This window comes from Poecilia formosa, unplaced genomic scaffold, assembly GCF_000485575.1.
Source record: "Poecilia formosa unplaced genomic scaffold, Poecilia_formosa-5.1.2 Scaffold44, whole genome shotgun sequence".
Classification (NCBI taxonomy): Eukaryota; Metazoa; Chordata; class Actinopteri; order Cyprinodontiformes; family Poeciliidae; genus Poecilia; species Poecilia formosa.
The window spans coordinates 2,195,886-2,223,413 of record NW_006799983.1 but is presented as its reverse complement, the minus strand read 5'-3'; the positions used below and the strand labels follow the sequence as shown (position 1 = coordinate 2,223,413).

Below are 27,528 nucleotides of genomic sequence, written 5' to 3'. Positions count from 1 at the left end.
CTATTAATAAAAGTGGTGAAAATTTAATGCAACACAAAGGAAATAAATCTTGTTAAATTGCAGGAGCTTACTGAAATAATGCCACAACCAGGGCGATGTTTAGTAAAAGTTAAAGGCTATCCAAAGAAATGTTTGGTTTTTTTGTTGGCTAGGCAGTGTACATATAAGCCTACATCAATTTATATCGAGTTCCATCTCCAAGTAGAGATTTATGAGTAGATCTAACTCCACGTCATGGGATAAAATAAACAAAATACAATTAATTTGTATTAAAAAGCTAAGTAACCCACCCCATTCAAATACCAAAACAGACTCTGGTTGCAGTTTGTTTACTTGCAGTACAATTCAAAGCAGTAACATTTCAAGATTACGAAATAATCACAAAAGTGAATCGTGGAGAATCAGCATGCTGCATGCAATTAATGTAAAGGTCAACAACAACGGAGAGGAACGACTATAAAAAGTCCTAAAAGCTCAACATTAATGACCAACAACTTTAAACAGGAAATAAAGAGACGTGCAGTCCTGCTCACTTACAAATTATTTTAATGTGCTACACGTGCTTATTACAGATTCACACAGTTTTCTTTGTGTGAATCTCCATACAGTTATGTCGTCTGTGCCTATAACGCTACCAAAACATCGGGCAGTTCTGCAGAGCGTCTGTGGCGGAGCTGTACTGGAGGACGTCGTCATAGAAACGAGCGAGTTCCTCTCGCGCGTTCTTGCCGCCCCTCCCCCCTGAACTCTTGTACTTCATTGAAAGCAGCTTGGAGCACAGGTAGTGGAGCCACAACACGTTGGTGCGAGGGTGGTAGCTGCTCCACTTGTTTCTTTAGAGATGAAACAGAAACGAGAAATCAGTACCACGGCTAAACGCTGGGTGAGGGGGGGGTGGGGGGGGAGTAAGTGGAGTTTTCTGGGCCTGTTGTGCACCCAGGAACCATCTCACGGTTCCATCGTTAGAAAAAGACTTATTTTAAATTTAAAGCAACAATTAATTGACTGTGGATTTTCTCCAATTCACAGGCTCAGAACTAGGCAGGCCCAAACAAACACACACTACCCAAATAATTGGATAAATGTCTCCAGGTGAGTTGCAGAAAAGCATCCAGTATCCTTCTGACTGATGTAAATATGTTTGGATGAATCATTTTGATTTATCCAGTCATTATGGTCAAATAGAGGAATTACTTTATCATTAATATCTTCAGAGTTTAAATCTACAACCTGTGGGACAGTAAAAAGCTTTTAAGAGATAAATGTATTATGATAACAACCTCAATATGCATCGTTATTCCGCTACTCCTATGACTGAAGCCCTGAAGACTCATTCATCATGCACTAACCTCCAACATGATACATGAAAAAGACTGACAGACAGCAGCAACACCCAGACAAACATCTCTGCTGAGCAGAACAGTTACACAACATGAGCTACTAGAGTACCACTGACCCGTTTTCCTGTCTCATCAGTCTGTAGATTTCAAACTGGTAGTCTCCCTGGCCCATGAAGAGCTCCTCGTCGTTTGAGATGTCACAGGAAATGGTCAGGTCATCTGGAGGGAACAACGTGTTCTACTGTTGGATGGTTTCAAGCCAAACCACGCAGCAGCACTACATGACAGAACAGCAACTGACCAATTTCTAGCCTGGAGAGGGAATAGTCGATGATGCGGACCAGGACGCCTTTGGTTTCCATGCTGTGAGCTTCTCCGTCGAGGAGGAATGTCCCCGTCTTCTCTCTGGTGGCTTTCACTAGCACATTCCCCCAATGGAGGTCCCTGTATTACACAGTGAAAGTGCTCGGTATGTTAGGGTTACGGGACATCAGCATTTTAACAATATGGCACAGCTAAAGGCTAGAGGTGGACCAATTAGTCATTTAGAGATCCAAATAGCCCCCATAGGGTCAGAATCCCCCTTCATTAAATGCAACATATGTAGGAACTTCCTTTGATTTTAGACAAAGTAATGGTGAACTAAATATTTTTTTAGCGAAATTAATTGCAGGGCCTCTAATCAGTTTCTCACAAATAAAGCCACATTTTGAGTTCAAAAACCCATTTTTGCTGCTAAATTATTCATGTATGAGCTGAGCAACAAAGATAGTTTATCTGTTAGTCATCAAATTGATGCTATGATACCCATTCAGCTTTCATGTCCTTCAGGAACCCCTGATCATTCATTTAATTTCTTTTAAAACACTTTAGAAATGTTGACTGTGTCTCCTGTTTTCACAACAATAGTTTTTTTTCCCCCAGCAGCCCATCTGATCGTTTTGTGAAGCAAAAAGTGACTCCCAGTGGGCCAAGACAAGTGGCTGTTGTGTCAGATTTATGGGAGTACCAGAAAGGTTCTGACCGAAACCTTTGCATGCATTAAGAGAATAAAAAGGATCACATTTAAAACACTATATGCTAAAATCAATGTAACTAATTAATTAAAACACCTTAAAGTCCTGACCCATGCTTTGATTCATAAACCGGAATGATCGTGTAATTACCTATTTTTCCTCTTGAAACTTATACAATGATGTGTAATATTTTTTATGTTTTTTTCTTTAATAAAAAAAAAAATTTAATCAGCAAATCAAGATAGAAACCGGCATCAGCCAGGAAAAACCTCATTGCATCTCTGCTGTGGGCACCGATTCGGGTTCTAGAAGAATTTGAAATCAGCCACTTTTACTCCACCTGTGTTCGAAATGCAGCTCCTGCTCAGCAACAGCCAACGCAGCGGTGACCTGATGAAGGACGCTCTTCGCCACCACAAACGACGCCAGCTTGACACAATAATGGCTTGGATTAACACAAACCAAACAAGACGAAAACTGTCTCACAACGTTTTGCTTTCACATCACATGGACACCCCAGAGCTAAAGGTTGTTGGACTTACCGTTCCATTGCTGTTCTCCAAGTCAACGCCTCCAAACTCAAACTCAAGGATTATGAACAACTGATCTTTCTCAAAGAAATCTGTGCAAAAAAAAAATGAGACTCCATAAAACAAACGCTGGTCCTCAAATGGTTTTTCAGCACTTTTAAATGGAGAAATGAAGTTTGAAGTTAAACTGTACTGTTCGTCAGCCCAATAACGACAAAATCTGAAATCTTTTATCACTTTAAACAAACCTGGCCGGTCATTCTCAGATCCTTTGCGCTGGTCAAACGCGTCCCATGCTTTCAGGAACTCTGGTGGGTAGCAGCCTTGAACGCAGTGAAGGCTGGGAGGAGACGACGCGCATCGAGTTAAATCGACACAGATGAGACCTTAACTGAAACAAAGAAATAAACTCACTCATTGAGTCCAATAAAGCCATGAGTCTGATTCTGCTGCTTCTCTTTCAGGTGGCTCAGCTCCCTGGAGAAAAAAAAAAGATAAATAAATCTCATCAATGCTCATGCTCATTGCTGCAGCTCAGCTGGACGATTATGAAGTGGTTTTAAATTCTCTTCATTCTAAATGGCTACAAGTAGACATCACAGTCTGGCTGTGCTGGGAATGCACCCAGAACACCACTCACTTGGAGATAATAATCTCAGGAAGGATTTCTCCAAAGGTCTTCTGGTCCTCTCCATTCACCTTCTCGCTGCCCTCTAGTGGAATAACCTGAAAACAAAAGAGTGAGTTTACTGATCAAGTACACAGACGTTTCATTTGTGACTAACCGGAATTTTGCAAAGAAAAAAAAAATTAAAAATTATATACATAAGCATTGATTTCTCACTCAGGCATTGATATTCAGTGATTGTATGCCAATAGGGATAATGCTTTAAGCAGCTGATGTTCTTCATTACAGATGACAGGACAATGGTCATTTGGATGAATGTTCAGACTATGGGTGGGACAGAAAAATATAGACCAATGAATGAACAGATTTAAAAAAAACATTATGACTTATGAAAGGAAAAATAGATGGATTCGTGAACTAGGCTGACTAATTGACAGACAATTGTCAGTCATTGCCAGGAACAAAGACTGGAGAGTTTGCTATTTTTATATTCCGTTTTACTTTCTCAATAATTATGCAAATCTGCAAAAATATTTCAATGAAGTCCTGCAGATCACATTTGTTGTAAGTGAAACCTCTTTGCTCTAATCGAGGCATGTCAAGGGTAGATGATAACGCACGTACTTTGAGAGCCACCGTCTCTCCCGCGGCGTTGGTGGTAGAGAAGACCTCCCCAAACGTTCCTTCACCGATCTTCACACACCGCTTCATACGGTGAGGGAGAATACACTCTTCCCAGGACAGAGGACACTGCTGGCCGCACTCGGCGTACACTTTTTCAGCATCGGTCAGGTCTGCGTCTTCACACACAACCTTAACAAAAAATAAATAAATAAAAACTATAACATTATTCCATAACATGTCAGTAGGCGTGTGTGGTGAATGTTTTACCAGGGAGTGCTGGTGAAGCAGCTGCGCCTGGAGGCGTTTGGGCAGTGGAGTGCGTAGCGGAGTGGTAAAGAGATCCTGGCTCACGTCTGGTAGCCTCATCTTTAGGGGAGTGCAGGTCACTGACCCGGACACGCTCCTCGGAGTGAGTTGCACTGATGAGACGAAGAGAAGCGGGAGGTGGGGGAGGTCGGTCAATCGCAATCACATCGGAATATTTTGTGTCGCACCACTTAGGAACACTGTGAGATATTGTTACCCATGCTTTTGCGATGAACAGAGAGTGCAGCTTTGAGGCGGCTCCAGGTGTGTTTGCTGGGTGTGAAATCAGTCAGCAGAGATGGCAGGTTGAGCGGATTCGTCCTCAGCGGAGTGGAGAAATTCACCGCCGCTGCCAGCAACTCCTATAAATAAAGCGTGTTCACTTCGTAAAGACACAATTCCTGCTTGGTTTGTGATTATCACAAGCACTTAGGACAAATACAAGTAGAGAACAACAACAAAAGGAATATATTATACTGTGAAGATGCATCAGCAGAGACAGACAAATCGCTCAAAAATGATTAGAAGATGGACAAAACTTAATACAGGAAAACCCTGAAAGAAAATCTCCGGGTGGCTGCAGCAGACTTCCAGCAGGAGAACCCAAAACACAGCAAGAGAGAAAAGAGAACCAATTTGCTCAAAGCATGTCGAAGTGACAGAACAGCCCAGTCCCAAGTCAAACGGAGAATTTCTGACTTGGAAATTCAAAGTATTTCTCTACGAAGTAGAAAACTGAATACTTTTTTTTTTTCCTTGTAGCTCAACCTCAGTTTGGTCTGTTGCATAAAATCTCAGTGAAATTAACCTCAGTTACTGGAACGTGACAAAATGCGAAAAGGCATGTGTGAATATTTGCACTGTAGCCGTCACCAGTTCTGACTCGGATGTGTGTGTGTGTGTGTGCGCGCGCGACTCTCACGTTTGTGTGCTTTGAAATCAGCTCGCTGATGCTGCAGTCCACAGCTGTGCTGGTGCCCTGCTTCTTCCTGAACGCCTGCGCTCCAGCAGCGCCCTTGTTCTTCCAGCGGCTCACGCTCATTCCACTCACGCACGCCTTCCTCGCCGTCCCGTTCCTGTCTGATGACGGGCTCCTCTGTTTGGGGGCCCGAGACCCCTTCTCTCTGTTGGGGAAACCTTTGATGGATTTTTTGACTTCTTTGTTAGAGCAGACGCTTTTTGAAGCGGTTTTCAGGGAGGTGGCGTCTTCGCTGCACTCGCTGTCGGAGAACTGACTGGTCTGGTCATCGCCGGATGAGTCCGAGAAGCTGGTCAGAGATTTGAGCGCACCGTCTTTAGGCTGCAAAATGTCTGTCATCTCTGAAAGGGAGAGTTTCTTGACTTTAACAACAGCTTTGGAGGTCAGCGAAGCCTCCTTCAGCTCTGAAATGTCCGATGACTCTGCCTTAGCCTCTGGATTGTGTTCATGCTCCGATCCTTGGAGATGCAGCTGAGACAGTGAAAGTTTCTTTATCTGAACCACGCATTCCTTTGTACATATTGTGCTCTTTGCCGTTTTGGCCTCTTCATCGGTTAACCGTGTTGGTGCTACTCTGGCAGCTGGTGATTGTGTCTCCATTATTCCCTCGTAGCTGTTTTGAGCGTCATCAACACAAATCACAGACTCCAAGTTCTCCCCGTTTACTTCTCCGCTAAAGAGTTCAGGCAATTTCAAAACATTCGCGACGTGGTCATCACTGGCTGAATCTGCAATGTCCAGATTAGGAACTGGTGGCCCATAATCACTGGTTTTATTGGTCGTTATGGAGAAGCTGCGACGAGCCGATTTTTCTGAACAAAAACCAAACGTTTGACTCCACTTTGTGGACGGAGGTGCTACTTTTGATTCTGGGCTCGATAGCTCCAAGCAGGATGAGTAGGAGGTCTGACTGGAGAGCTGAGTCATGGGGATGAAGTTTAATCTCTGCAGCTGAACCGCGCAGGGCTGGCTCAGACATCTCTCCTTCAGAGCCTCGATCAGCCACTCCAACCTTCCTGCTGCAGACACAAACGCGCTGCTGCTTTCAATGTCCGACTTCCCACCGTCCACGTCTCCGCGGTGGCATTCGGCATCAATGCTGCAAACCCTTCCGCCTGACTCGGAAAATAAATCGAGAGACTGTTCCTCATTGTGATGCAGGTTTGCTGCTTTCTGCAAGGAAAGCGACGCCGGAAGTTGCAGTGAATCCGGACCTTCTTGGAAAATGTTCGACACGCCTATAGAGCTGCCCAGAGCAGACGGAGGAGAGGCAACCTGACTCTGGAACTTTGGGTGTCTTCGCTTGTTGAAGTTGGGCATTGAGGGCGTGGAGCAGAAGATGGGTTTGCTCGGAACGCATCCGAGGCTGTTCTCTGCCAACTCGTTGAGGGAGATCTCTCTGAAAGGCTCCGTGGTCCTTGGAGCATTCACTGAGTTCTCTGCACTCGACAGGACGAACACTGGAGGGGCCCTATGTCTCCTGGAGGCATGTTGATTCACACTGGAACCAAATGGTCTGGAAGTGAAGTCATCTGACGAGTTGAGCAAACTGACTGCAGCTTCAGGAGGTTTGGTGGAAGCGGCACGTCTGCGACGGGTTATGAAGCGGCCGGCAGACGGAAGGCGAACACTAGAATAAGGAAGAGGAGAAACAAAGAGTGTTTGCTCTGTGCCTTTTGTGAAATTCTTATTCTGTAATGTTAATTTGTGGGTTTTGGATTTATATTTATTATGTGCTTTATCATCAACATGCCTATGGAAATCAGCCAAACTGGTTATAATCTCGTATATTTACACGCAAGTATTCATTATTAGGCATCGTCCCATTTTTTAAAAAATAAAGTTGAACTTACATTTCATAATACTGGACACCAGCTTACCACATACCTGGAGTCCATCTTTGCTTTTGCTTGGATTTTTTGCAGTTTCGGCACAGATGTTTCGCTCTCACTCTCACTGGTGGTAGAAACCGCCCGACCTCTCCGTCTTGTGAACACAGGTACAGATCCTACTTGTTTTGACCTGATAAAGTACAGATCATGTCAGAAAGGCAGCAGGGCAAGCAGAATTCAGAACACCTCACAAGGCTAAGGGAATTTTTTAAGGCTGAAATTGTTCTAACCAACTTAAAAGCATGCTAGCAGAAAATATTTACATAACTCAAACACAGACCTGGTTGTTTTTCTACGCTTTGTGGGTAAAGGCGGCTTCGTGATGCTCTCCCCATAGCTGCTGGTCTCCGACGGACACAGAACGGCCTCCTGCTTACTACTGGACAAACGTCTGTTCTTCCCTCTATGTAACAGGAGGTAAAAACACATTATATCAGCAAATACTGTGATTATTAGACCAAAAACGGTTGAAAAACATGAATGTGGTCTAGTGGGATCTTATGTGACAGAGAATGGGAGAATACACTTTATTAATCCCCAGAGGGGAAATTCACAAAAAAACAGTTCACAGAAACACAAAGTTCTAAAACATTTAGAAGAATAAGGAAAAAGAAATGGCTTGGTAATATTTTCAGACAAATTAAGACCTGGAAAGCTTTATGATCGAGCTGGCCAGAGCTGACAGGAAGATGGACAGAGCTAAGTCCAAAAAAAACAAACAAAAAAAAAACTGATAATTGCAGTAAAAGACTTGAGACTGAGGGGGAAGTGAGACAACAAACCTAAACACACAGTCAGAGCTACAATGAAATATTTCAGATCAGTGAATATTTGTGTTAAAGCGCTCCAGTTAATGTCCGATTTTCAAGTTGTAACACTTGAAAATTGATGTTTGCAGACGCTCTGGATCAACATCTGACCAAGCAAGAGCACATTTGCAGAACAGCATGGGCAAAGCTGGCAGACATATCACAACATACGGCTGTGGTTCCAGCAAAAGTTTTGACTCAGACAAGCCCAACTTTGTATTCTATCAAATGAAATCCTAATAAAACACACTGACATTTGCACTTGTAAAGTGACAGAATGTGGTTTAATTTAACAGGTGTTAATACTTTTCGGGGGCACTGGGAATAATATCCAATGAAAAGAGAATGAAACTGAGATTATTTTTCTCACACACCGTGTTTTCTGGCTTGGTGCCGGATTAGTAGGAGATGGGGGAGTGTTCTCCTCATCACTCATGTTTTCCTCATTGAAGCTCTTCTCATTCAAGCACAGCATGGCTTTTTTCTTGGCAGGACGGTCTGCTCTTTGACCGTCATCCCTTTTGTACTTCCCCCTGTAACATTACAAACACGAGAAGAGAGGGTGTTCAATGCAGAGGTGTTGAAACAAAAACAAACAAACAAAAAAAAACAACAAAAAAATATTACAAGTTCCTATCAAACTGTTATGGTCCAATCTCACTGGATGATCAGTGAGCTCCCAATCTCTAGGTGAGATTCTGGATTAAACTCATACAAAAAATACATTTGAGAGCTATTGACTTTGATTTTTTTAAGTGAATCTTGCAAGCTTCAAGCTAAGGAGTTAGCTTAAAAAAAGACAAACTAAAGTGACACTTTATGGAACCTGAATGCAAATTAACTTAAATGAAAGTCCATAATTTTCCAGACCTTTTGTAAGTGTATGAATTATGCAGGTTTGCAGAATTAAGTCATAATATGCACTCAAAGATATACATATTGACTAAAATAATTACCACCGTGAAAGGTGGTAATTAAACACTTCATAATTACACAAGTTGAGTCCAGACATTTGATTTTGTATATGATATTTGACTCAGTCTGTTGTACTTTTCAAATATGAATAGTGAGAATGTTGGAGCCAGGATGAGGCCTTGAACGCACCGTGCCTTGCGGGGTTTTGCGGCCTCAAACACAGATAAGTCGTCAGATGACGGGGTGCTGTCGAAAGCCTTCTTTCGGTCTTCAGGAGAAATCCAAGCCGAAACCTTCCGCCTCAGCTTACCGTAGGTTTTAAGAAACATTGGCTCAAATGGCTTCATGTTTCACATAAATTCAGCTAAAGCCCTGTTTAGGATCTAAAGTTGTCAAAATAGAACAGAAACGACGTGAAACCACCTAACGTTGCTACAGAACAAGAAAGAAGTTCCACTTGAGAGCTGATTAAATTATTAACACACTTATGCAGTTTTTAAACAAATTCTAGCAGAATTACTTATTCAAGTAAGAGGAAAAGCACCTCTTACGTGTGGAATGAGTCTTCTCTCCATCGAGACATCCAACAACCGCTTCTTGTTCAAATTCCCGTAACAACGCTGATTGGTCAAAAACTCGTGTAAGTGTCACTACAGCGCCACCATATGGATCGGAGTAATTATAAGGTGGACCAAAATATAGCAAATGTAGGCAAATGTAAAAATTACATAGAAATGTTAGAATAAAAAGTGAATTATATTTTTATCTCATTAATTACCTGATATAAAAACTATTTGATGATGACATCCATCCATCCATCCATCCATCCATCCATCCATCCATCCATCCATCCATCCATCCATCCATCCATCCATCCATAGGTTTATGACAACATAAACTAAGTACTGCATTAAATAAATAACCCATTAGTTTTTGAGTCATGGTTTTATTACAGCTGACATTAAAAAATTAAAATAAAGAAAGAAATAAACTATTTTTCTTACTTTATAGAGGAAAAACACATCCTTTGTTTTACTCAGAACAATGGACCCTGTATTTACTAAATAACTCTTGTTTAAAAAAGAACGCTCTTGGTCAGTGATTACATTTGGGCTGTAGAATGAATCCAACCTGACAATGTGTGTAATAATTTGATTTAACCACCAGAGGTCCTTACACTACCACACTATTCCTGTCTGTATTTTCAAACCCAAATGTTCAGCAGAAATCTTTCATTGATGTGAGGAAGAATCACAAAAAATGTTTTGTTTTTTTTTTGTTTTGTTTGTTTTTTTACCATCATGAATGGATTTTATTTAAGATTTACATCTAAAAATCGAACAAAAAGAAAGCAAGGATGAAAACATTTTTTAATATTTTTTAAAAAAATCAGTCTGTAACTGAAAGGAAATCCAAGAAGGACTTCAATGTACCTCCATTGCTTGTAATATCACAATGAATATAGTTTTTCAGTGAAATCCTCAGCTCAGATAAGGTGTTTACTTCTTAGAAAAAAATACTTAAGCTTAAGATAACAAGCATCTGTGTCATAAGAGACACAGATGCTTGTTTTAGCTAAGTTATAGCTAAAACTTAGACACAGTTTTAGCTAAGTTATACTTAGATACGTAATAAATCACACGCGGCTGTAACATGTTAAAAAGGAAACACATCTGTATCCTTTTCCACAGCATTTACATTTCCTGTTTTTCACTAAATTTATTGTCACATTAACAGTTTTGTTCTCTTTGCCTTGTTGTTTTGGAAGGATATGTTCATTTCCCTTCTTTTACCACATCCTATTTGTGTGCTATTAGAAAAAGAGAGGCCTTTGCAACCTTTAGAGCTTCATCCAATATTCCTGTCCTACGTTGACAATACTTAGCAAAGAAAGTAAAGAAATGTGTGCTTGGTTGATTATATTTCTTGGCAATACAGTTTATGAAATCTGTTTATTCCCCTTTAAATGGCACCAGGTTTGTGGAGTGCTTTGTATGGAATACAAATCAGTCCTGTGCGAAATTGAGCCACGATTATTTAAAAAATGGTTAAATAAAGTTTCTTGGTAAATCAGTGTAAGCAAAAGGAGACATATTTAGAGTTTTGACATCACTATTACATTCCCTTTATTTCAAAATTGCCATCTCGGCCATCTTACTTGTCGAAGGTGCAAGAAGCAGAGAACTCGGTTGTCTTCATTTTAGGACTCCGATGAAAGCAAAAATCTGGCTTCTGTCCTCTGCTCTGCCAAAAAGACGACACCAGACAACACAGGACCATTGTCTTCCTGAGATCACATGCTCACCTCATCTCGTCTTATTGGTCTGACTTTCTTGAGACAAAGAAACAAAGAATTGTTTTTATCAGCCAGTATGGTTAAAAAAAAAAGAAGTTATTTTACCCTCATACACTTGAAAATTATATCAATATCTGTGACAAAGACAATCAAGTCAGTCTTTAATTTCTGCTCATATTTAATAAAGCTTTTATGTGGAAAAATGTTATTTTTGACTGTACTGACAATAGGATATATATTTTTTTATTAACTTCACATTTGAACCAATAAAATTCTTGCCACTGTTAACAACACAAAGCTTTTACATGTGCAAATACTGTGAGGGCAGTCTTTATGCACAGCCTTGTATGTGCTCTGTTCCACTGTGAACATGTCTTATTTCTGTTTTTCTTATTAAAGCTTCTTCTAAAGGTTGCTGCTGAAATCAAAGCAACCCCGCACTGTAATAATCTCCAGCAGAGGTATTAATTTCCTCGTCTCCGTCAGTGAAGGGTCAATAATTAAAAAGAAAAAGTAGGATTGTTTACTTCCGGAGCAGCGTCCCTCGGTTCCTCCTACCGGAGATCAGCTGCATCTGGGAGGGAGGAGAAGCGGAAAGAAGCCAGGAGGAGGAAAAAAGCGGAGGGGAGGAGAAAGGAAGAGGCAGCAGTGGCAGCAGCAGAGCCCACCGAGGAGTACGCGAACCCACCGGAGGAGCAGAGGAGGTGAGTGATGTGCTATGAAGGGTCATTTTTCGTATGAATACCTGAAAGTTGTTTCGCTCTGAACGCAAAAAAGGAAGACAAGAGAAAGCGGTCAACTTTATTTCTTATATACGACACCGAAAAGCGGAGGAATCTGAGGGGGCCCGCTGTGTTGCAAACAAGGTGGAGGGAGAGGGAAGGACTCGGAGGCTGCAGCGGCAGATGACTGGGTGTCTTCACATGACCCCGCTGCAGCTCCACTCACTGCGTCTGCTCCTGTAGCTTTTTTTTTTTTTTTTTTTTTTTTTTTGAGTTGTTTCTGAACCGGAGAACGAGACAATCTGAACACAGCCGGGTTAAATGAACGCGTTCACCGCTGAGCTTTTAACACTGGCCGGACGCACCTCTGTTCCACGCAGGACACGCACACAGCGGCGTGCGTGGAAAAAATATCCCGTTTCCGAGAGCTCCGAGCTCCTTGAGCTGCTCCGGTCTAATTCTAAGCAAAACACCACCAGGCTACAACTACATAGTTTTCTTTCATTCAATCCATTTTTAATGCAGCAAAACTAATTCCAGCTTGTCTATAACCTATGTGTACATCCATATTGTTTAGGTTAACTTTAGTTGCTCTATTTCTTTTCATAAAAAGACAATCGTGGTTTAAATGCATGTTTTAACTTGTTAAGTAGTGTTTATGATGATGAACTACTGGGGCTGGTAGATTAGGTGTTTCAGAAGAGTTATTTTTTAAGAATTATTTTTATTTGTTTTGACGATCATTTACTTACTATAACTATGCACTTGGTTAAAAAATGTACTACAATCTAAAAACAAACAAACAAACAAACTTATTAGAATTCATTTATAACTTGCGATTGCTACCCAAATCATGTATGTACATCAAAAATCCAGACAGTGTTTTAAAATGGGAAATTTGTGGCAATCTTTTACTTTCCTCAATTATTATTAAAACTTGTGGAAATCTCTGACCCAGAATCACCCCAACATTTTGTTCAAATGTTTTCAATAAATGTCTCTGACGGTTGATCTTTCTTTTTAGCAGCTAGAATGAATGGCTGGCTTTATTAATGGCTTGTAGTAATTCTTACATTCCCTCTAAAATTTGTTTCTGTTAGTGTACATATGGGATGTTTTCACCATTTAAAGTAGTGACAGAGAAAACTCTGGTTTGAGACAAGTGATTAGGCAGCCAGTAGAGTAATGGCCAAGAATTTAATAGCTAACAATCCCAGAAGGAACACTTTTAATAAAAATCCAACAAAAATCTTTCACTATGTCTAAAAAGATCTGTCCTACAAAGCTTAGTTTAAACACATGCCTCATAGTTTTTAAAGAATATTTCTTTTTAAAATAAACAATAATGATTGTTTCTTGGACTCGCTCACCAGCGACGCTCAAGTGTTGCTCAGATCTCTGCTCCTACTTGTTTTTGTCCTAACAGCATTTACCTAAGATGCATGCAGCATATATGGACACATATGGCTACAAAGTATTCCACAAACCTGCATCCTACCCTTGATTAGTTTGATTTAATAAGGAGTTTTCTTAAGTGGAGGTCTAACAATAGCTTGCATCCTCTTTGTTTTGATAGGACTCTTCTATAATTCAGCTTACAACATGCTTTCTACTGTTGTAATATTTGGCTCTTAGCGCTCCAGACAGGCTGAAAGCTGCCGTGTCCAATAAGGTGTCGGTCCATCAATTCTCTTTCATTTTGATGCCGTCTTAAAATTTGGAAAACATAACATACCTCACCCCACATGCCACGGGTGCAAAACTGCTGCAGGCACACAATGCTAGTATAGAAAAGTTTGCGGTATTAATAAACAAATAACCTCCGAAATGACTAAATATGCTAGTAAAAGTGTTGCAGTCAAATTTTTGAGTTGCAGAATAACATACAGATAACAACGCATCCGGAAAGTATTCGCAGCGTTTCACTCTTTCCACATTATGCCATGTTGAAGCCTCATTTGAAATTGTATTAAATGTAAAATGTACATTTTTTTTGTAAATGCATTAAACATAGAAAACCAGGAAATCACATTGACAAAAGTGGAAAACGTGAAGCGCTGCGAATACTTTCTGAATGCACGGTACTGCACAAAGTTCAGCATTTTTCCTCACTCATTTCAGAAAGTGAAGACCAAAATCTATACAGATTCATCACATGTAGAGTGAAATATTCCAAGCCTTTATTTCTTGTAATTTTATTGATTATGGCTTACAGATAATGAAAACCCCAAAGTTCTGTGATGGAAAATTAGAACACTGTGAAAACGTTAACTTCTGGAAACTCGTGTTGTTACACTCTAATTGGATAGTTAACTGAAAACACCTTCAAAGGTTTCCTGAGCCGTCAAATAGTCTCTTAGTCCTGGTTAGGTTTATGGGGAAGTAGTCTTATGTACAGATGTCCACAAGACGCCTTTTGAAATCACAGAAGCCACAAAAGGTAAATTCCCAAAGAAAATGGCTCTTCACAGATTTTTCTATTAAAAATATATCCATAGAAAGTTGAGTGGTAGGAAAAAGTGCACCAGGGAAAACTGCTAAAACGGCCATTGCTGCTCAAGTACCCAATTCTAAATATTTAGTTCGAAAGCAAAAAGGTGTCTTGGTGTTTCTTAAATTAATTTACCGAAGCTCTTTTACAGTTTAAACAGGTTGTTACTCATTTGTAATGCGTTTAAATTTCACCAGCTCGCCACAAATGACTGAGCCTCGTGTTTTCTCCACTGTAGCTTTCTCTGTAGGGCTGCAATTTTAGCACCATAAATGGCGTATTGTGAAACGAACAGGGAATACATAACAGTGTTTCTCTTGACTTGCACATAATACCGGAGCAGTTTGTTGCTGTATGGGCTGCGCAGCCCCTGAGAGCGAGGCCAAGGCTTTGCATTGGTGCTTGGTGCTGACTGGACCCCGGCTTGCTTAATCGCTTCCACACTTCCTCTGCTTCTTTTCTTGCCAGGTCTTTCAGATAATACACTTGTTTGTTTTATGCAAAAGCGAAGTCGCTTATCTGGTTGTTTATGTGTTTTCATTTGAATGTTGTGGAAAACCTTCCTGTTTTTGTTTTCTTGCTGGTAGGGAGGGGCTGAACGGGGATCGTATGTTTTTGTTCCTTAGCCCTCTCTAAAAACTTGCAGGAGCCCTGATTGGCTTTCGCACGGGTCGGCTTTGTAGCTCATGTTGAGTCTGTTGTGTGTTTTTGACTAAAGTTGTCAAAAACACCATCTACCAAAGGAATTGGCTTTTTTTTTTTTTTTTTGGACCGCGCCGCTGGGATTTCTTCTCTCCCGCCGTGCCTCTCTCTCCTGGTTACCGTGGCGCCGATGCATTTGTTTTTGCATCACATTTGCACTAACGCGCGTCTTCCCCGCGCGTACATTCAGGAGTTCATAAAACACAACAGTCTGAAAGCATTGTGAAAGAAGCAGAATGTGATACACTGAGATTTTTAAACATTTTCCTCCTCTATTTTATGCAGTGATGATAATCTGCATGTCAGGCTGTGGTGGTGATCTTTCTGCATTCTTGATTTGTTTATGCTGTGGCTTTTGGTTGGCTTGGTGAAGTTGTGCAAACCACAAAATTGAACGTGTCAGTGGCTGCTGCAACCACCATAGTGGAAATGCAGCACTGTCATCCTCTTCCTGCACCGTCTGTCTCGCCTCCCTTTCTGTCCTATCGGCCTCCTCTCCAGTCTTCTGCTCTTCATTCAGACCTGGCTTTAGTCTGCATGATGTCATTGCTGATTGCTCAAGACTCCTGGGTTGTTAAGTTGGTTTATACTCGGCCCCTCGTTCTATTTCCTGCCCCCCTCTTCCTCCCTTTCTCTCTCCCCGACTTCATCCCTCTTTTCCTCGTCACGAACCCCCTCCCCCACTCTGGCATTTTTCTGTACGACACCAGGAGTTGCTGAATATGGAAAAAGTGACTTGGACATTTATGGGCCGAGTTTTGGGCCAAGCACTGCATTCTGTTCCCTGTGTGCCTGTTTGTTTCGCCCTGCACTTATGAAAGTGCCTCAGTTTGTAAAGCGGCCCCTCCTGTGCATAGTTTCTGTCACCTCTCTTATGTGGAAAACGGAAAAAAAAAAAAAAGAGCACGCGGGCACCTTCGAGCACAAAACACATCTGTGTCAATTAAATTCGTTAGCTTGTAAAACGTAAAGCCGTCCTCTACTTCTCTTTGCAGATTGAATGTATTTGTTCAAAACAAACAAACCTATACTGTTATAACTTTCTCTACTTTCTCTCACTTTACAACCAAATATTAATTTGTATTGTATCAAGGTTTTATGAGCTAGACCAGCACAATGAAGCACAAGATATGGATAGAAATGTGGTTTTAATTCCCCCTCCCATATGAAAAATATTACAGTTGCTCCCCCCCCCCCTTTTTCTTTGAGAGCCCCAAAAGAAATTCAGTGCAACCAATTCCCCTCAGAAGTAAACTTGGTCCTCCTGTGTGCAATTTAATCTCAGTTTACATAACGTTGTTCTGTAAAGGCCCCAGATGTTTGACAGAGAAAATCGGCATCGTGAAGTGTAAGGAACACAGCAATTATGTTCTTAAAAAAATACGCCAAACTGTGAACATTTTTTCTTTGGTTTTAATAATTTATATCGGCAAACTAGCATTGACCACACATCTCAGAAAAATGGAGAAAGTCCTCACCTCAATGCTGGAGGCTTGGACTTTGATTTTTTTCCGTCAACCTTTTCTAATACGGTACCTCAAAAAGCGCATAAAAAACGTTTATTGAATCGTGGTTGTTGAAAGGCTTGGTGAGAAGAGAGTTAATCACAGAAGCAGCAAAGAGGTCCCTGGTATTTTAGGAAATCCAGACATCCAGAAATGGGAAGTTGATGAAGCTCAATGCGGACGGTATTGGAAGAAAACCTGTTAGGAGGCGCTGAGCGTTTGAGGCTGAGGTGAGGAATCACGTTCCAGGAGTAACTTGTTCTTTCATTACAAGATCATTCAAAGTTCTGACCTGAATCTAATTTAGAGTCGGTGGTAAGACTTGAAAATGAATGTTTAGACTCTGACCATGCCATCTGACTGATTATAAAACTATTTTGCAAAGAAGAAAGGGCAATCGTTTAAGTTTCTAGATGTACAAAGCTGACACAGACATACCTCTAAGAAACTTATGATGTCAACTTTTACACGTGATTCTAGAAATTATTGACAATGGGGGATGAGGGTGGAGAAGGGATGCATAAATGTTTTAGGTTTTGGATTGTAAGTAAAGAATATGAGGAAACCATGAATAGTTCTTATTTAAATTCCCAGTTGTAGGCCACTTTGTGTCAGTCGGGCAAATAAAATCCCAATAAAACACATTTGGAGTTCGTGATGAAATTTGAAGGTTGAAGGGCTTGGAATGCGTTTGTGTTTGGAGTAGAGATTTCCTAGCCTCGCGGCCCCAGCCCGCGAGTCTGTGTGTGGCCGAGGTCATGGACAACACCTAGTGAGAACTCTCAGAGGTTTGCATGTGGGTGCACGCTTGCTTCCCTGTGGGTGTGTGTGAGAGTAATCAGATAAAGAGGGCAGAGATCAACAATCGCCGCCCTTTTCCCCCTGAGAAACAATACTACCGATTTACCATGACCAAACTACGTACAAACGCAGATGTTGGCGTGGATATATATATATATATATATATACACAGTATTTTTTTACATAAATATCAGATTAAGAACAACAGAGAGCAAATGCGTCCCAGGCCTGTCAAGTTGATGAGATTGCTGCACTGCAGTTTCTGCAGATTCATAAGCTGCTGTGGTCCGGGAGACTGTAATGCGCGTTGTCAATCCTTCTCTTCGCTTTGTCTTTCTACCCCTTATCGATGTTTCTCAATGGGGTTATTGTGCTCACTGTCAGGCAGGCTGGTGTATGTGTACGTGTGTGTGTGTGTGTGTGTGCGCGCGTGTGCATTGTTGTTGCAGGGAGCAGACAACCGTGAGGTGTGTTTGAACAGAGAAGGAGCACAGAGGCCCTGTTCATCCTGCAGGCTGTGAAAATGAATAATAGGGCCCCCATCTCCCTCCCCTCCACCCAGTCTGTCCCTCTGTCTGTCTGCTTTGACAGATTTTCACCCACTTCATTTTCTGTTCTACATTGCATCTTTGTTTTCTGTCTTCATATATGTGTGTGTGCGTGTGTGTGTGTGTGTGTGTGTGTGTGCTATGACAGCCCTCACTGAGCAACTGTCTTTTTGCTGTCAAATCTGTATTGAAAATGACTCATGAGTATGCATGTTGCTCTGCCTGCAAATTACCTGTGCAGGCAGACCAGGATGAACTTTTTGCACACAAAGGCGGCCCCCGTCTCTTCGACTCCCAGCAGAGGCAGATTTATGTTCCCACCCGGTGCACACATGCTCACACTTTCTCATCCACTCTCTGTTTACATGTTTCTGTCTCTGATGTTGTCTTTTCCGCATCGCTGCACTTTCACATGCGTATCCCCCCACCCCCATTGTCGGAGGTTCAGCAGCGTAAGGAGTTTTTTTTATTTTATTTTACCTTCCTCCCTCGCTCTTAACTCTGACTTCATGAACACAAACATATTGTCATAAGAAGTGGAGGCTCAAACGTGATGAAAGAGGCAGTAAAGCCCAAAGCCACTTGGTGCCTCTGTAAGCTGGCCAGCTGCAGCGAGTTTGACGATTGCTCTGGTGTCTCAATGAAATACTTGAGCGTTCTCCAAAGTAATGAAATCTAATCTTTTGCCAATAAATAGCACTTAAGCACTGTTGAGGTAGGAAGGTATTTAATTCAATTCAGTTTAGTTTATGTATATCAGATATCAGATATACAACCAGCACGGCCTCAAAAAGGAATTTTACAAGACGGACAGATCCAGTTTATATCCAGAAAATATGTAGTCAGTCCAGTCGAGTCGTACACCGTTACAGACGTTCCAATTTGATCCTGAGAAATAAAACTCAGCAATCAAAATCAGTTTATTATGGTAACTGATGAAGCTTTCTACCACAGAAAACGCATCACACTGCATTGAGTCACTGACTTTGCAGCAACGTCTATTGAACCAGAATGTAGCAACAGTAAGCATATGGTGGCATCCAGTTGTTAACTGTACAGCAATCCTTCATGCTTACAATGCAAGTGCGCAGAGTGGAAAAGAAGCTTATCTTCTATGATTGATTCTGATATGTTTCTGGTTCTTTTAGGTTGTGTGAGAGAGCAAGACCTGAAGCAGATAACGGAAAGGCTGCAGCATTGCTCGTCTTCACCTCTCATGAGCTTTCAGGCTCAGTTTCACGGATCTTAGATTGTGAAATTTTGACTGGAAATGTCTGAGCTAAAGGAGGGCTTTGCATGCTTCAAGACAGAGTCGGAGATATTTGTTTTGTCTTGCTGCTGGTCATACTATCTTCAATTACGTGATTGAATAAACTTTTTTCATTGCTTCACAAACAAACAAACAAACAAACAAACAAACAAACAAAAAAAAACAACTGAGACTTGAAATAAGCCACAAAATTCAGATGAGTGCATCTGGAAACATCTTTCAAATGTGTTTTTTTTTTATTTGAAGATTTAATTTGGATTGCATCTTGTTAAGAGAAGGTTTTCTGGCTTGTTGCAGCTAATTTTAGAGATGTTGTAAGGGTTCAAAAATCAAGGCTCTTAGCTCACTGGGTCAAAATGTATGCCATCTGCATACAATTATGAATGCTTTTATAATCTTTTACATGTGGGAAAGCAATACTCCTCCTTAGCTGCAGCTGCAAGACACTATAACAGAAAACAAAACAACAAATGACTCAGATGAACTCTGATGTCAACCTTTTAAAAGATGAGTGACTATTTTGAGTTTAAGATCTCATAGAAAGACAATGTAGGCCTGCAAGGATTTATCAGTGTAATCAACTACAGAAGAAAAATATGCTACCGTTAAATTTAACTGCTGGTACGTCTCTTAACCACTAAAGACAATTTTTGGGGACAGTATTGTTTCTGTTTCGCGACATCTAGTTGAATGCAAACTGTGCAAGGCAGAGTTGTGTGTTCATGTTTGAACTGCTGCAATGCACGACCACCTGAAAGGCAATCACACAAACTATGGGTGGGTACCTTTCAGTTCATTAAGACAAACACTTCACACCAAAACACATTAATCATTGTGTCGCTCTTGCTGAAGATTATGACATTATGACTATGAAATGGACATCCCCAAGCTTGTATTTACTTATTTAATTATGGCACATCCAGACATCATGAAGTCCAAGGATGAACTCCTGGAGGTCCACTGTCTTTCTGATAACTTGCGTGATTTCACACAAGGAAGCAGTGTCGTCTAAAAGTAAATCCATAGTTGTACTTCTAATTAACTTCAATGATCAGTCAACTTATCAGAAACTTTCAAAGCTATGACAACATCACGTGGGTTTGCTTCGCTTATGTAAACCTGTGACTTTAAAAAACAGAAATAACTTCTCTATTGAAATAGAAAGCATTTTAGTAATCCCAGTGACCCACTGACTGAATCCCACTGACTTTAGTCTGACTTGATATCAAGACAGTGAGGAGAAACAAACTTCAGATATATATATAGTAGAAAGCACTCTGTAGAAACAATTGTCCTCAACAATGATTTCTTTCCTAGATGGAGAGTATATTCCAGTGGCATTCACAACAATGCAACAAAATTACTCTGGATTCTCCCGATGGCTGGCTTTAAAAGCTGTGAGAAAGATCACCCAAACGGGATCTCACAGATAAAGATGTTTTGCTTCAAATGTCACGTTGGTGCAATAAAAAAAGCAAAGAGCTGTTCCCTGCAGTAAGCAAGCCATTTCTGCTTTTTATGTCACATTTTATGTGTGTTTTAGTTCGGTCCTACTTGGCCTCAGACTGAAATGATTGTTGTGACTTTTTCCTCCTCGATGGAGAATGTATTTCAGTGACTGTATTGTTTTTGCTTAAGCTAACTGTAGCATAGCCTAGTAGCAAGGCTTATCTCCAGTGCCAAGTGCTGCAAAATAGATTGCTGTCAAAGTCTGTTTCCCCTCAATCTTATTCACAAAGGCCATTTGGATTGAATTATTCCCAGAAAATGTCTGCAGCTCTCTGAATATACTGCCACTCTATGAGACCAGAATCTCATTTTCCAACATGTGCAGTGCTGGTGTGCAGTCAGCATGGTAACAACTTTTGTGTGGCCACAGATGTCTGCAGAGGCGCAAGGCAGCCAGATTCCTGCAATCAAGAAAAAACCCTTCCTGGCGAGCTTCAAGTCCACTCGAAGCCAAGGCTCGAGCTCGAGCTAAAGGCGCATACGTGTGAATTATCCACCAGCAAAATGCGACACTGGCAGGCAGCTAACTGTCATTGCCTCAGGTTTTATTGTGTGTTTTATTGTGGACTTGTTAAGTTCTTCTGTAGAAGCGATAGGCTTTATACTTCATCAAACTAAGTACTGCTCTTTTACACATGAATGAAATATCTGATTTGTCAAATGATGCTAAAAATGGAACCCATGACAGCAGGATATTTACGTTCAATCTCATGCTTGGCAAGTCACAATTTCTTTTCAAGCTGCTTCTACAAATGATGGCTTTACTAACTTAAAGCAAAGAGAAAATACTTGGTGTATCTGGCCTTCCTAAATAGGGTCTGAGTGCATTTTTGTGCCGTTGCTCTGTGATCTTTTACGACAGACAGAGGTTGAAGGATCAAAAGGATAAAGCAGAGCAGCAATATTGTTCCAGTACATTTAGCCTTCCTGTTATCTACTGAAACCTTCTCCAAGTCAGTTTGCTTCCCCCTCTTTTCAGGAAAACATCTTCATGGCTTTCCACATTCGTAGTAAAGGAGATTGAATTTAGGCAAACATGTATGTTTTAATTTAAGTATTTAAAAAAGTGGCATGTCAAAAATTACAGCCTTCTTGACAATGACTAGAAGAATCTTTTTTGGCATTATAGCAATCGAATGCTTTTAGTTACCGAGCAGCTTCGTGTTTGTTTCTACTGTTATTTTCATCTTTGTCTCCACGTCTGCTCTGGGGTTGGAAGTTGCCTTTGCCATCCCCCTAATCCTCCCTCAAAACGTTTTGTAGGAGATTGAAGTTGGGTCTCTGGCTGGATCATTTGAAAACATCAACATCACCTTCAGTCAGAAGAAACATTAAAGGAGGAATTTAAAACTAAACCTGCCAGGTGTATGATGAATGTCCAGGCTTAAACGTAGTAAGGGAATTGTGGTATCAACACTCTTAGAGTGATTGCTTTCTGGCATATTTTCTATTACAGCACGATATTCATACCAGTTGGGGATTTATTAGTCTGTTATCCCAACATCATTCATTCTCACCTTGAAGAAATCACGGCTAATCTGCAATATTTCTTTTTAATGTGTGGGAAATAGCACAGTGCTTTGCATACTGTAGCTTAAACCCACAGACTTGCTGCATAAAATATCCTTTCACTGTATCCCACCTGATGTTTGCATGCAGTGGTTTTTGTATAACAGTAATAGTGAATATAAACGCTTCAGATTTGAATGTGTGTACTTACACAAGCCTATATACAGTCCTACTGTTCAATGTTTGATTGCATTAATTATAATTTGTAACTTGCACAGAGAAGGCCTCTGTAGCTCTGCACAGTCTGTGCTGTTTGTCAGATAAGACACAGCACCAACCAGTGAAAGAGCCCACATAGCCTATAATTTTCCCATAAAACGTTAAAATATTGCATTATTTTCATAAGCAGTAATTACAAGTAGAAACTAAAATGCGGTAAACTGCAGAACTTCATCTGTAACTCAATGTTTCTTGTTTCTTCAGTAATGTGACATAAATATTAGAAAGCCAGTGCCAACGTTAACTAATGTTGACTGCTTGAGCTGCATTTTTATGCCTTTAGTAATGTGACTTGGTAAGAGCAACATTTAAGCACACTGATGTTTTCAGAGCTGCTTTATGTGTGTTGCTAGACCTGTCAAAATAATCAATAAATCAATTAATTCCATGAAAAATTAAAACAAACTCAGTTACTTACTTTAGCATGATTTATCATTTACCTTCCCCCCTCTGAATGATAAAAGTCTTCAGTTTGGTTCTTTGGTCTCAACTAGCCCTGTTTTGAAGGACAGTTTTGTTTGCAAAGACTTCAAAATTCATTTTATTTGTTTATTTACTTTGGATATTTAAATTGTCTTCCAGTGCTGGTGTTAAATGTTCATTAGAATTTGAAGTTTACTGATCTTCTAGAATGTGCTCTTGCATTATTGTTTTACCATTATGTTACTTTAAAATGGTCTCAAAACAGCAATATTATCATTTATCGCAATAACCTCTGGAACAATTTATCATCCAGAAAAACGTGTTATTGTGACAGGCCTACGTGTTGCTAGATCTGTTTTAATCAGATTCCTGTCAGACATGAACAGAAAGCTCAAACATGATAAATCACTAATGGACTCGGTGTCCATTCTGGATGTAATGTTGTGGTTCCTGTGTACAATTCAAACCCCTTTTATATCAGTAATTTCACAGGGTTTGTTGATGCAGCTTTTGTCTTGTTGCGTTTGGCAGATTTGCTTTTATTATTTTGCCCATAAATTAAAGTTTGTTTTAAACAGTTCTTTGCATGAGTCAACTTGAAGGCAATGGTTTCACAGGTCCATTTTTATAGTTCTTGTCACAGCTTAATCTTACTATACTTAGTGCACTAAAATAAACTGCGTTTCACCATCTACTTGACAGATTCATTACAGGGTTTGTTGCACTGCTGCTTTTTCACCACAGGCTGGGCTTTTATAATCATGTCTTGATGTTAAAGTTGATGATGTTGCCCACCTCCCATGTGAAACATTGAGACATCCTCCTCTTTACTAGATGTCTTAAGGGCTCGCTGCTTCCTGCTCTTCCTTCTGTTGGAACAATTAACCCTCACGCTGAAGGCCGAAGCCTGAATTGAATGAAACACATTCCTGCTCTGTGAATGCTCAGGATGTTAGGTCACAGAAACCTTGAATCACAGCTCCGGTCCTTGTGGTCGTTTAGGTTTCTGACTCGAGTCGCTTTTTGCATTTAGACTCAACTGAGTCACTGGGCAAGCATGTGATGACGTTCCAGCCTCTTCATGAAATCTTTACATGGAATTTATTAAATAGTAATGCAGCTGCAGATTATGTCATAAAGTTGTTACCTTATCAGTGTGCCAATAATCACAATAAGCACTGTTTGCAGGATATATTAGGTTTTTATATAACGGGACATGCGTTAGCAATCTGCAAATAATTTATGTGGCCATTCATTTTTGATGAACAAACTTGAAATAGTTTTAAGTTGACAAAGTTCTTAACATTGCTAGCGGCTTGCTACGACATAATGCTATATTTAGAAGTTCTGTAGCTAGCGTTTACCTTTTAAGAAATAGCATCTGAAAGTTTTAACCCTCCATGGTCTTGATGTCCGAGTTGGGAAGCGAGGCCTGGCATGTCCCGTCAGACCATCAGTTGCTGAAACCACACACACAAACAAAATGTTTAAAAGCACTCAGGGTCAGTGCGACTCCACCGGACCTTGCACAGGGTAAAAAAGCTTGTGGGGTCCAATGAACCTGTCTCCTAAGAGCGCAGGAGAGTTAATAGTATTTGTCTAACATTTTTAAAGCAGGTTACCTAAACACTAATGCACTGACTTTAGCTCTGTTGTGCAGTTTTTTTTTTTTCTGACAGTTTTGGTTTGGAGGCTCATTTGTCTTGAAATCTGAGTTCAGTCAGAAATGTTTGTTGCACATTTTTGGTAACAACATTAAAAGGGATGGTCAGAAAAAGAGGAGGAGGAAACGATGACATGAGCAAGAGGATGGATTAAGAGCATTAGAAACACAGCGACTGTTTTAGTAGTCTTGTTGGTTTCATTGGCAGACAAGGGACATTCTTTCTCCCTTGAGTCATTCTTTCTGATCCACTAACTCTGGCTTGATATCTTTTTCTCAGATGCTAGCACACTTTTATGTAAAATCTTATTTCCTTTCAGAGATTAAAATCTAGAAAATCTGCAAACTTAGGCTCGGCTGTGATGCTAAGCCAGTCTTTTGAGATACAGTTTGCATTTTTTAATGTAATGTGATAAAAAAAAAAAAAAAGCATGTTGAAATCACTGACACTCATAGACTAAGTGCTGCGTCGTTTATGTCTAGACCTCCCTCTCCTCTCGGATGTCCTGCCACATCACAGCTATATATAGGATGGGTCTCTGTGCTCCCTCTGGGCTCGCCTTGAATCTGACAAGCCTTTTGTGCATGTCTGTCTGCCTGTCTGCGTGCTTTTGCTTCAAGTGGAAGACTTTTTAATATGGCTCCTCGTCTTGTTCATTGTGAAATGAGAAAAGTACAACCACAGGGAATTTTGCTTCAAGAGCTTTGTCTAATAAGAAAACAGAAAACACAAACTTGCCTTGTCAAAGTAAAACTATAACCTTAAGCAGATATAAGCACTTGGACAGCAGTTTATTTGAAACGCAATAACGATCTTGCCTTAATAGCATCCAACTCTCTTTTGCCTCAGGTCCTGTTTCTTAAGCAAATTGGGCCACGCTGTCTTTGATTTTAATAGTGTAGATGTTTTTATGCTGCTCTCTGGCGGCAGGGTTTCTGCTCAGAGCGCCGTCTGCTGCAGGTAGAACAGTCTGAGTGGCAAAATGATGTTATCATTGGGGTATTGCCAGGATACACACACAATATCTGTTAAACTTCAGGCAAGTCACTTTTTTTTTTTTTTAAATGTGTATGATGGTCATTGTTGTAAAACACTTCGGCTTATTGGGAATGATGACACGTTTGTAGGGATTTAGATTTGATTTAAGCGCTGCTAGCAAGTGTGGCCTTTAGCTCTTTGAGCTTGAATAGAATCTACCATTGTGCTGAAGCAAAAATAGGCAACATAAAAAAATGTTTCAGTTTAAAATAACTTCATAAAGCTTTCATACTTGTATGAGTTATTTGTAAATATACCTCACTGTCGCTAATAATTGGAGTTGCAGAGGAAATACTGAAATTGCAATATCAGTGAGTTGGCTCTTGCAATTACAAAGGACTGCTTGGACACAATATTTGAATACTACAACTCAAGTGTCATGCATCTACATTCAGCATAATGGGCCAGTTAACTTTAATTTCCTAAAAAACTTGGTTTTTAGTTAGGATCTGATCTAAAGTTGTTGAGATAGAATAGATTATGGAGAGTAGTGGGGGCCATTGTGTAATGGTTAAAAAAAGTAAAAAAATAAATAAATAAATAAAAATACAGGTTGGTGTTGCAGAGATCTGACAGTGGTTAGATATGGTGCATTCAATAAGTGGATAGAGATCCAAATTTGATATTTAACATTTCCTGTCAGGTGGTGTTGTGCAAGAAAGAAAAAACAACAACAACAAAAAAAAAACTACATTGTATTGCAGGGTGTAAAGATGAAAAAAAAAAAATCCAGGAAAAAAAAATCTGTGATATATGTATATATATAAAATATAAAATAAATACCAGCAGGTGTACTCCTGCTGTTAATTAGTGCTTTCAGCAGTGGGGTTGGGAAAGAGTTTCCTCATTAAGCAAAGTGGACTTGCTTAATGAGCAAGTCCATAGTATGATAAATGGTGTCTTCCATTTATCATACTTCTAAGAGATAAAAGATAAATGGGAATGTTGCAGGGTTGCATTACACACACAGTCACCAGTTTGCCCGAAGCAGGATAATGTTTGACGCTTTTGTTGCAAATGCCCCTCCACCCCCTCTTTATTACAGGATTTTAAGGGATTGACTTGTTAAGTGTGTCAACAGCCTTTTATTCTATTCATCTTGCCACATAAGAAAGTGTTGACTGATGCAAGGGAGTAAATGTAAAGAAACTCCTTGTTTTTGTCCAACTGATTAATTTTGGTCAAATAAGCCTCTCATTCCTTCCTTCATGTTTTATTTGCCTTGTCATTGTTTCAGCTCATAGTTTGCACTTGGTCAAAGGTTACTGTGTGCATAGACACATGTGGTCACAATTGATCAGCACTTGAAGGTGTTTCAAAGGGGCACGGTGCATTCATGTGTGCTTTCTGCACTTCTTTTGCCCCCAGTTACCCTCATCCACTCAGACATGCCTGGGATTCTTTGGCACACCCTAAAAATTCCTCACGCATTTCTTTTTTTTTCTTCTTTTGTTTGTGGTTATTTTTTTTTTTCTCTTTTACTCCCCCAACCATGAAAACCATAACAGCAGTAAATGATATCTTTAGCTGTGCGACTACAGCACATTGAGGCACTCATTTATTCAAAACACAGAATGCTTGAAGCCTTGAAGTCTCCTTTTAACTTCAGCTCCACAAGTGCAATTACAGTGCAGCTATTTCTGCCCTTCCTTCACCATCGCTGTAAGCCTGCTGAGAAGTAGGTTCAAACTGTGGGTTTGTCTCTGCAAGTAAGGCCTCGGTGCGTGTTTGT

At 40.4% G+C, this 27,528-nt stretch overlaps 2 protein-coding genes across 7 annotated transcripts in view; one reads left to right on the top strand and one right to left on the bottom strand.

Moving 5' to 3' along the window:
- Positions 1-524: 524 nt before the first annotated feature.
- haspin (histone H3 associated protein kinase) lies at positions 525-9,691 on the bottom strand. Of its 6 annotated transcripts, none has more exons than XM_016671358.1 (17): positions 9,584-9,691; positions 9,229-9,422; positions 8,499-8,657; positions 7,596-7,718; positions 7,311-7,445; positions 5,367-7,053; positions 4,662-4,806; positions 4,406-4,557; positions 4,139-4,339; positions 3,527-3,612; positions 3,301-3,363; positions 3,135-3,226; positions 2,899-2,978; positions 2,697-2,785; positions 1,642-1,784; positions 1,457-1,559; positions 525-833 (listed from the first exon to the last, which is right to left on the bottom strand). In XM_016671358.1, exons 2-17 carry the CDS (start codon positions 9,384-9,386, stop codon positions 632-634), a joined length of 3,618 nt encoding a protein of 1,205 aa, XP_016526844.1. In that variant the 5' UTR covers positions 9,387-9,422; positions 9,584-9,691; the 3' UTR covers positions 525-631. The 6 variants fall into 6 exon arrangements, with proteins under 6 accessions (XP_016526844.1, XP_007551960.1, XP_016526848.1 ...); XM_007551898.2 differs by having other exon boundaries at positions 4,139-4,327; XM_016671362.1 differs by having other exon boundaries at positions 9,591-9,690.
- Positions 9,692-11,938: 2,247 nt separating this feature from the next.
- The window catches only part of apbb2b (amyloid beta (A4) precursor protein-binding, family B, member 2b), a 53,112-nt gene continuing 37,522 nt past the window's right edge, over positions 11,939-27,528 (top strand). Inside the window, exon 1 of the mRNA XM_016671373.1 lies at positions 11,939-12,039. The gene's annotated coding sequence lies outside the window, so the exon portion shown is untranslated. The remainder of the gene's footprint in view (positions 12,040-27,528) is intronic.